Consider the following 11405-nt stretch of genomic DNA (forward strand, 5'->3'; position numbering starts at 1 on the left):
ATAAGTAGAAACTGATAAATGATTGACGGAGAGTTTCTGTTTAGAACCGGGGTTACTATTTTGACTATTCCTTTCCCTCGACAACAACTCAAAATAAAGCATGGTGGTTGGATGTGCATGCACATTCTGGATGTAACGATCGTTTTTGTCATTTGCTGTAAGTATAAATAAAGGCTAGAACCACTGTGACCGTCAGAGTAAACTTCCGCTTCCTCTAACTGTGTCAGATTCAGGTTCAGACCCAGACAAAAAAAATACTGGATTTGGCTCCGGTCAATATTGTATCTTGGTCATTTTGCTTAAGTGATGGCAACGTGATATACACCATTGGCAGGAGCACTTTGTCTGTCAAAATGTCAAAAACACTGGCACCAAGGAGAACGGCCTTGTCTGAGAGCTCTGATTGAAGTTTTTGAGCTTAAATGTGATTAGATTGGCCCGGAGCTCGTGCTTCTGTTTGCTAAGACATTTCTCAACTTCAAAGTGAAGCCCAGGAATGACAATGCCTTTCAACAAAGTGAATGAGCAGTGTTTCGGTGTGACACGTACACTGCCTTCGTGTGAGTGTAGCGTTACACTGTGCATTCTCTTTTAATGTCGTAATGACACGTTTAGACTTGAACAATGAAGTGTTCTGAGTCGTCTGACTGGGGGAAAAAATCAAATTGTCCTAGAACAAAATGCATTTTCACTTCCCTGACCGTTCCATTACAAATATCTTTGCCCTCTTCTCTAGACTGAACAGCAAGCAGCAGCTTTTTTACAGTGTGGTGAGAGGATCCAGCCTTGTTTTCTTAGATTGCACCCAATATCTGAGAGAGACCTGTGGTTTCCCTCCCATTGGCTACATTAGAATCACAACTTTCTATAAATTGTATAGAAGCAGAGCTGATAGCCCTTCACTTCTTCTTCTTTCATGATCTATAACTCTTGACCAGTCACATGTTGTGTGCTTTCATGCAAAGAGTCATGTGGGGGGGACTTTTTCAAGGACTGGGAGGTGGTGGTGTGTAAGATTTGACGAGAGGAAAGCACAGCATAGAGGAAAAAAGGACATAAATTATTACAATACGTTTGAGTTAATGTATTTTATATTTCCACGTCTCTTTTTAACCCTTTAACACCTAAGCCTCAAAATGTCCGGCTGGAATTTTTTTTTTTGCTTATTTTAACCGTAGAAGAGCACAAAATTGTCCTGTGACTACATCCTTTTGCCCATTTTGCCAGAATAACGTTAAATATCTGGCAGTTATTTACAAGTTACTGCATGTTAGTATAGTGTATTAACAATTTAAAAACATTTTATGGAGAAAAAACACTGTATTTGTCCATGAACACCAGATTTTGTGTGCTCAATTGTCCAGAAACAGGCCAAAAAATGGAAACTATATGTACAGGCGTTTTTCCAACTCTTTCCACTCTGGTGTCAAAAATGCTGATTCATCTGCTTCCTGCAGCAGCACGAGTGACATTACCGTAATTACCACAAGTTGGCTTTGACGTGCAACTTCTCAGCTTTCAGAAACTGTTGGAATGTTGCCGATGCAAACGTGTCGCCTGCGATACGCTCGGTGTTAAAGGGTTAAAGGGCCATAGCTTCACCAATATCATGATGCATGCAGCTAGTCATCAGTCTTAATCAAGTATATTCCCTAAATTAACATTAACCTATATTTTCAACTTTTACTTCACATCAGTCTCTCTATATAGCACATTTATATAGCATATAAATAGCAAAAAGGTGATGACATACATCACCCACACAGGAAACATTACCTGTATGTAATATTTTGTCTACTGGTGATCCCTAAAGTCTTAACTTTTTATTCCATACGCAGCCTCTCTTCCGTTTTAGTCACCTGTAACAGGATCTGTGACTCCGGAGCCCATGATTCTTCTTTCCATGCTTCATTTTCAAGGATGCTGTAAGACATGAGGTCCATTCCCGTCGCAGACACGTCCCGGGCCAGGTGGTACAGGACGTCGCTTTGAATGGAGGATGACTCACTGAGTGCCCTGGTCACTTGAAGGGCACTGTTGGACCATGAATCTGAAAGACATTTACAATGAGATGTGATGAAAAATCCCTTTTTGCCAAAAAAATGATGAGAGTTTCACAGGAACTCAGCCTTGTGGAGCTGGAGGTGGTAAAGACCACAGTTTACTCTTAGTTCACTTCACTGTGAAAATGTTCCCCACCAGAGACGCAACAGAAAACTGAAACACGGAGAACCAAGAGCTTCTTGGATGATTCACTCGTATTGACTCGGGTGCTTTTTCACATCTTTCCTGCGCAGCTTTGGACAAGCATGCAGAATTAACAAAAACACGTTTTTGTACAGATTAAGAGAGATTATTTAGTGCTGCTATTCCTCTGTGCCATGATGACACCGGTATTGTATGTAGTGGGGATTAAGAAGACGACAAGACTCATTGGCTATTGTTTGTTTGTTCTGCGAGGTGAGGTGTAAGGGAGTGAATGGTTTTGGAGGCAGCGTGGGTGCTTAGTTTGTTGTTTGTTCATGGCCGAGAGATTCTTATAGATACAAAAGAAAGAGCAGTGATTTTAGGGATGACATTGAGTCTCTATTTGGACCTCTGCGTCAATGTCAGTGATGTGGTTGGTGAAATGTTGAATAATTGAATGTAACGTCACTCAAAACGACCACAAAGGTATAGGGATATTATTAGGGCCCGAGCCACAAATGGCAGGGGCCGAAACGGCTCCTGGCACGAATTCATGCGAGGAACCTATTGTTAATTTATTATTATTAATTATATCGACATAAAACCACGACAATTTGTACTATGTCACATTATAATAGTTTATCATTGTTTTGTTGGTTCTTTAACCCATTTTACTCAGATACACATAAAATGAATTCAAGGTGATTATATAAAAACAAATATGACATGCCACAATATGCTTGATTTGATTAAATGCACTTTGATTTGAGCACTTAATAGAGCTAATGACCTTTGCCTCCACTTTGAACATTTAGTTTGAATCCTTGACACATGAAAATGGTTTAAAAAGGCCATGAAATGACATTTTACATGACATTTAAAAAAGATAATAGTCCCGTACCTCATAATGTCTGGGACAGCAGGAGGTGTGCAGGTGCTTTTTTAATTCTTGCCACCATTTTATGCGTTTTCACACTTCCCTGACAATGAGCTGTGTATTTTCATAGAATTAACCATTCAGATGTAGTGTAATACTCTGAATGCATTGACTTTGCCCATTTACTGTACATTTTGGGGATTTGGTGAGACAGACTCAAACACAAACTCTCCTCTCTAACACCCCAAACTGGTTCTCTGTGGTTCTGGTGGAGTCGCATCATTTCTTGGATTTGACAATCAACATTTTCAGTTAGCACTCACTGTAGGTGGAGAACTCACGAATATGCAAAGTGCCCTCATGAGGCAGAGCTTTGTCTCAAACTGTGCAAATTGGTACGTGCGTCAGTCGATCACAAGCCGTGTCTCAAAGCACTTTACAAAAGGACAAGCCTGCACATAGAAATGCTCGCAACAATTAGCCTGAATACATGAGGAGCACAATGAAAGGACACAAACGTCTGCACACGTGCAGCGGGGAAGACAAAAACACCGGCACATGACTTGTTGCTCTGACGCTGTGATTCCTCCCTACACTTCGTCTCTCCTCCTCATGCAGCAGTGACAAAAGAGAGACGTCTCCATCTTCGCCGTTTGACTTCCATGTTGTCAGAAGAAGCCGCAACAGATTGTCATTTTTGTAACAAGGTTAGCATGTGTGCGGCATGTGTGGTTATTTTAGGGATACAGACAGCTGTAGCCATAGTAACGCACCAGGCCACGTGCTGTGCTCCCATTTCAGACCCATAGACGGAGCGAATCTTTCAATCTCTTTCATCCACGCACGCAGAAGTTCGCCACTCAAACGTGGTGTATAGCCATGACATATGTCAACAGTGGAGGAGGGGGGCGTGGTTTTGTTTTGATAATGTTCCCTTTCAAGCGGATCAAGGCAGAGAAAAAAAAAAAAAAAAACATTTTATGACAACACTCGTGTTTCTGTGCCTCACAGCTCACTTCACAGCAGCGCAGTAAGCCCGGAGGTTAGAGAGCAAGGCCTGGAAATGGACGCTTGCCAGTTTCAATAGAGAAAATCCCTCTTGCATGAATATATTAAACACACGCAACATTGTTCTGCTTTAGAATTCAGTTATAAATGAAATTCTGGAATACATTTGTTTAAATAAGATTTACCCTCTTTACAGTAGAAGACATGGGTTTCCTCAAAATGTTCCTCTTAATCAGATCATATGGAATGTTAGTCTGGGATTGTGTAAGGAAATCATACTTTTTACTTACTTGCTCTTGAGACAAAGAACAACTTTTAGGGGGCTATTCTGCACAAACACAAAACTTAATAAAGACACTTTTATCCCTTTTTCTCAGCTCCGGCTCGTCTCGCCTTACAGGATGTATGGAAGCCATTTCAAGGCTTCTAACAACTTTTGTGTCCCTCAGAAGTGGCAATATCTTGTAATAAACACAGGAAAAATGGAATAATGCACTTCATCTGAGCTGTACATCGAGTCATCAGATTTCAAGGAATAACATGTTACACAAAGGACGAATAACAGCATCAAAAACTAAAATGAGCATGTTACGTACTGCAGCTTTAACTTTAGCATATTTATATATTCTGGATGTTTGTTTTTTTAAGAATTAAATAAGTAGAATTAGTTATTGAATGTTGGAATTGCATACAAGCATCAAACTCAGTGTACTTTTATGTTTAGAGGGCCTCTGTAATTTGACAGAGGTAGAACTTTCCACATGTGAAAACAAGCTGCCAAAACGTTGTCCCTCATTATCAAAGATAGTGTTATAGTGACTTTGGGCCGAGTAAATTCAGACTTCTCAGAAGAGTCCAGTTACTCCTTGTCTAGAGTCAGCTCTCGTCCATTTGCATTGTTTCTCCATGTCTTCACTGGAGAAGCAGCCCTTTAAAAAGGCTCATGCACTGCAGCGCTGCTTCTTCTGAAGTGAGCTCCTCAGGCGCAGCTGGTTTCTGAACAGCAGGTTCACCTTCACCAGGGTGTGTGAGCATTTTAAGCTGAGCAGTGTCCATGTTATTTCAGCTATAACTCTCTTCTCAGCAGTGAGATCCCTTGCTGATGCTTTACCGCAAGGGAGCACACGTCTGCGATGAAGTCATCTTCGAAAAGATGAATTCTTCTCCGCTGAGGCCAAATTATCCAGCGTTGAGACGGGATAAGGACAGTAGGACGACATCAGTGCAGAGCGCTCTGACTGCTTTATCAAATTAAACACACAGTATGTCATTTCTGCCACTAGGGGTCTCTCAATCAGAACAATTACAGTACAATAGACCTAGTTTGATGACATCAGGAAGCAGCATGGGACCATGGGACCATGAGAACCGGTGCCTAATTAGGTTCCCCTGTGCATTTGCACTAATATTAACGCTAACTAGTAGTGCCAAATACAGTGTTTCCTTTCATTTCATCGAGGGTTTGCCCTGGAAGTTACAGCAGCAGTTACCTCGTAATGTTCAGCCTGTCGGAACTTACTGGACTAAGAAGAAGAGGAAATCCAGATTATGACTAAAGTAGACTACGCAACAAAATCTATAACATTGTTTGTAGAGATTTCCAGGCACAGTGAGTGTACGCGTGACGGAAGAGAGTGGTTCCCTGAACTCAAAATAAACTTCTTTTCTTCTTCTCTCGTGTTTATACAAAAGCACACAAGGGCAACACCTACAGCGACCTCTAACATCGTGGCATGAAACAGGATACACACCTCGACGTTGCCTATTATATTTTTACTACAGCAGCCTCCCATGCAACTGTATCCCCTGCCTGCCTTACAGAGCTGCCCGCTGACGGCTGGCCTGGTGTTGACAGGCTGCTGACGCACACACAGACACACACAGGGGGAACAGGGACGGCACAATAGGCAGGTTACTCTACGGTGGTCCTGTCTAGTGTGTCCTTTTTTTTGTTGGGTGAGGATGCAGGAGGGAAATGCCACACACAGGAAAAATAAAAGGGGGGGAGACAGACAGAGAGAGAGAGAGAGAGAGAGAGACGGGAGGGTTTTCTATATGGGTATCTGTGGCACTCACCTGTGGCACAGGTAGAGGAGGGTGATCTGCGCAGAGCCATTTCTGCTCAACTCTCTGTGACAGGCCCTGTTTGCTCTGGGTCCCTCGTCACTCACTCAGTCAGTCAGGCAATCATGCTGCTTTGTTTTCAGCAGCAGGTGAGACGAGGAGCGGCAACACTCTGACTCACTCGTGCAATCCCCAGCTCAGTGGAAGCTCAGCCCTGCTGCAATAATACGCCTCACCAACTGAATATCTGTGGAGCAAGAAAGCAAAAAGTCCACACAGCTCAGCTCAGCTCCTCGTGTTCACTCACTTAATGCACAGCACTGCACACAGGACTCATGGGTAACAGACGAGCTGGCTGATTGGGTGTTTGGCTAAGGAATTACAGCCACACGGAGAGGAGCAGAGATTATCAGGCCCTCTAATGTGCATTAACTTCTCCGCCTTCTGTTGAGGTGAAACCTGTGGGATCTTAAGGGTGTGCCTCACAGAGTTTAAAGGTCCAGTGTGTAGAATGAAGGTGAAGTCATTGTAATTTGAAAGAAACTTGAGATAAAAATGAGCGTAATTATGTAATAAGGTTTCTACAGTGGCCTGATTGTATGAATTATTGTTGTTTTTTTTACCCCCAGAATTAGCCTTTCATGTTTATAGGCTCTGAAGACATGGTCTCATGGACCATGTTATTACATTTGACCACAATGCACAATGAACTGAAATGATACACACTGTACCTTCACCAGTCACCCACCGATGAAAGTTGCACAAGAATGGGGTGAACGACAAGTCTGTCACACTGGACGTACAGAAAATGCACCGCTTCATCAGGACAATGACAGGAAGTCAGGCAATCAGCAGCTGAAAATAAATAATCACAAATAATCCATGCATTTATCATAAAGACGTTACACTGCTGTAAAGAGCTTTTCTCATTCTAATTTGACTTAAAGCAACACTATGTGATATTTGCAGTTGAGCAATTACATTTTTGCCGCAGTCATTTTAAGCTACACTAAAAGTTTACCTGTCAATAGGTAAACAACCCTTTTGACATAGCATCCAGCTCTAAGAACTAAAATACCCTTGAAATCTTTCTGCTGTTGCTATGGAGAAGGAGCCAGTCAGAGGCATGAATCAGAGTTGTAATCAATTCAGAATGTTTATTCATTACTGTTGCAGAAATAATGGTTTTGCACGATATTGTCTGAATTGGTGAAGTTAAGCTCTCTCGCGCTCGTGTGTCCACGGGAATTCTGCTCCCTCCTCACACGTGTGACTGGAGGATTCAACGATGTTTCACAGATTTTAGGGAAAAAGGAAATACATGCAACATCTTAAAAGCTTTAGGGGGGTCCATTTCATTTCAGTGAACGTCAATATAATGATGTCAAGAAAGGTGATATCCATCCATCACTCTCACATTCACACCTAACCTAACCCTAATAATTGGTTGGATACTGAGCCTCAATTAAAAGCCTCGATGCCCATGAAAAAAAAAACATCTGTGTCATAAGATGCTGGTGTGGATACTTTTCTCCTGGACAGAGAAGCAACACAGGGAACTGTAACTAGGGTTTGCTAACCCTCTTCCCTTCACTCTTGTTCACTTTGTTGCTGGATATTTAGAATATAAAGTATACCAAGGGTCTTATTTATGTCATTTGTCAAATATTGCCCCCTACTAAACTTAAAAGACTCAAACACTAGTTTCACATGTCTTGCTGTGTTTTGAGCTTCCTCCCCATCTAATTGCTTGGCCAACCTCCTAAGAGGCTAATTGGTGTACCTGATGGGAACTGATGCTAAATTAAGATATAGAGCGCAGGGGAGTGTCGGGTTGCACACTCACACACACACACACACACACGCACACACGCATGCACCCTTGCATTCTGTCAGTAAGGATATCTGATGTGACACACACACACATATATATGCATGCGCCCAAACACACCTCCATGTTCAGGTTCCAGTTACAGATTAGACTGTAAAATATTAAAGGCTGTAACACTAACGGCTAGGTGTTGTAATCGTGGAAAGCGCAAAAAGGTCAAGTTCAGACTACAGTCTGCACGGGGCTCTTTGTGTGTGTGTGTGATCGTCACCGCGTCACAGCAGAAAGCTTATCATTAAAAGGTGCAGTAGGCAGGATTGTTTTGAAGGATTCCAATCATAAACTTCTCTTCTGAGAGAGATGATACTGCTTGCATCTCCTCTGTGGTCCGTTGTAGGCGGCTTTTCACCAATCCGATCACAGAAAAGTTCCCGGGAGTGACAGGAGGCTTTGGCCACTCACGGAGCAGTTCAGCGAGAGCGTTGGGCGCTCCTCCTACTGGCTGTTCCACTACGCCTACTCTAAATACAGAGTGCTGCCTGCAGAGAGTGATCCATCTTACATCACGACAGACAGAGGAAATGCAAAAGCATAACAGCTACACTAGTAAAGCCAGACAGACAGTGAGACGACAGTGAACAGATAAGGAGAAAGTGAAAGCTCTACACTTCCTTCTTTTTTTGGCTCCTTCTTTTGGGGGGTCTCCACAGCCAATCATCTGCCTCCATCCTGCCCTATCCCTTGTGTCCTCTTCTGTTACACCAACCGTCCTCATGTCCTCCCCATCAATGAAGGAAATACCCCAGAAAAACGTCCCCTCTTAACCCTCATAGATCATAAATGTAACCCTAACAACGGCAATGTATGTGTTCGATTCACTGCTCTGCTCGTTCAATGCATTCCTTGTTGGCGTTACACACTAGAGCTTTAAATTAAATTGACTGTAGGTGTGAATGCGAGTGGTTGATTGCGTCTACTTCTCACCAGATGGGATTGGCTCCATGCTTCCCCTGTGACACTCAAAGGAGAAGTGGTATGGATTGATGGATGGATGCATGACTTCCTTGTCTTCCTTGGGTCAGAACCTACATCACCAGGATATTTCAACAGAATCTTTTTTGAGTTTTGCTGCTCACCAACAGAGAAACTCTCACAAAAACACACTAATGAGAAATAACAGATAGTGTATGTACACAAAGAAGCTATTATTATGGCTCGTATATGGTGTTGATTTTGGTATTTTGGTGGTTTTCCTTTTTTCCGTCCATAAACTGTTTTATACACCTTAAATTAAAATGTATTGAACAAGACTTCTGTCGCTGCAATTTTAAATATGGACATTTTCTTGATAAGCCCAAGTGACTAATCAGTCTAGTACAATATCTATGAAAGAGTTTGTCACGTAACAATAAATCAATAAGAAAAACATGTCTCGGCCCAGTTTTGCTCCTGGTTCTTCCACGCTGTATATTATGGTATGGAACCTGGCACACTGTACAAAGACAAAATTGCATTAACACTCCACTAAAGATTCATTGCTAACGCTAAAGGAAAAATGTTATGCGGCACAAACACGGAAGATTAAAAACAAAACAAATGCATGAAAAGAGTTATCACACGCGCAGTGTGAAATCAAAAGGGAAGCATTACATCTGTATTTATTCTCTTCGGGCCACTTCAGTGCGGCTGCCATAAATAGACTGGAGCGCATCACACCCACACGTCATCATCACATACATGAACACATAACTCTGCATTTACATTCACGCAGATGTAGATACAGCATGTGCACACACACACACAGGCATGAGCATCTGAAATCGTGGGAGGACACTGGTTTCTTTTTCCTAGCTCTTAACCTTTAGCTCTAAATGTCACCTGAACTCATAGATGAATTAGTTTCACATGTGCTAATTAACTCAGATTCATCTGAAGCCAAGTTATGACCTTAAATAAAACACCATGAGGGAGTGAGCACAGGACATGTATGCTGAAGCTAAGACACAAGAACAGGAATACACACTGATTCACACACACACACACACACACACACACACACACACACGTGCAAACACACAGTGCAAACACACAGTGATTTCCCCCGTCGTCTGATCTGGTTCATGTCTTCCTGGAAAGGAACCACGGATAATGGAGAAGGAGAGTGAATCGATTTTCAATGCTCCACTTACTTCACTCCAGTTTCTTCCTGACTCCTCCCACAACCAGTTGCACACACCTGTCACAGCTTGGGAAGTTATTCCATTAAAGCTACAGAGCAATTTCAGTGTCAGTCAGTCGCATATTTGAAAAGCGGAGGAAGAGGTTTCCCACAAGAAGCGAGTTTGGCAAGGAGCCATTTGGAAACAACGTGCTCGATGGTATTTCACTGGACTCATTTTCAGTGCATGTCTTAAAATAATAGGCTACAATACTACAATTGACCCAGAGTGGTCACTTTCCCCCACACAGTGTCTGTTTTGTTCTCTGTCACCCACCAAAAAGAAGTCAGAAAGTCTTTAGACCCCTTTCACATATCAGATTGGGTCTAGAGATAGGGTGAAAGGAACTAAGTGAAAATAACAATCTGAAGCTTCTCTTTTTAAACCCAATTTTACCCTACAAAAAGTTTGCCCATACACTCTGTCATGGGCTCTGTTAATCACACTGATGTCCACGCCCATGTGCCACTGTATTTTTTAAAATGGACATCATGTTCTACTGAAGAAGACCAAGAAACTAGAAAACTAGCGACTAAATCAAGTGAGATGTAGAAGCTCATTTCCCATTTTTCCATTCATACAGACTTCTTTTTTCCTTGGTGGCTGTTCAGTCTGTTTTCACTTCCTTGTAGAAGACAATTAGAAGACAGTACATCCACTTTTTATATCAGGTCTGTGGGTCTGACTGTAAATCTACAAATACCTTTCCACTATCCCACAACACATTATCCAAGCAGGAGCCAGAATGGATGTCTCCACTTACTAAAATCATTCCTGAGGTGACACGGGGAGGAGGGATGGGAACGTTATAACACACAGGAAGTTGACCAAAAGTTAGGCACATAAGTTTCCCTCCACTGCTGGTCCTCATAGGTACTGCAGCTCCTAACTATACACAGAAAAACAAAGCAGGTAAACACTATCACATCCAATAAAATGAACGATAAGTAACAGACAGAGAGGCTCTGCCATCCATTTTCTACGCCCTCTATTGAATAAACATCCTCATCACTTGTTTTCCGACATGCTTCTACACAGTTCATGAATCCTTAAAGCTTACAATCACTACAGTAACAGTAAAGAAAGAAAGAAGGAAGGAAAGAAGCTGCAGAGCTGCAGGGAATTAAGAGGCTTATCCATCTATAATCCATTTAGACTGTCAATACACTTTACATCAGTGTGTGCCCATTCATCAAAGAGATATATAGTATAGGTGCAC

General features: G+C 42.1%; 1 protein-coding gene across 2 annotated transcripts in view; it reads right to left on the reverse strand.

Annotated features, from left to right (window-relative positions):
• The window catches only part of ano2b (anoctamin 2b), a 59179-nt gene extending 52813 nt beyond the window's left edge, over window positions 1-6366 (reverse strand). For both annotated transcript variants that reach the window (XM_044022770.1, XM_044022769.1), the window contains exons 1-2: window positions 6149-6366; window positions 1860-2050 (exon numbers count right to left, since the gene is read on the reverse strand). In XM_044022770.1, the coding sequence (XP_043878705.1) occupies window positions 1860-2050; window positions 6149-6188 (231 nt within the window). In that variant the 5' untranslated portion in view covers window positions 6189-6366. The remainder of the gene's footprint in view (window positions 1-1859; window positions 2051-6148) is intronic.
• Window positions 6367-11405: the final 5039 nt, after the last annotated feature.

The sequence above is a fragment of the Solea senegalensis genome, linkage group LG3 (assembly GCF_019176455.1).
Source record: "Solea senegalensis isolate Sse05_10M linkage group LG3, IFAPA_SoseM_1, whole genome shotgun sequence".
Taxonomy (NCBI): Eukaryota; Metazoa; Chordata; class Actinopteri; order Pleuronectiformes; family Soleidae; genus Solea; species Solea senegalensis.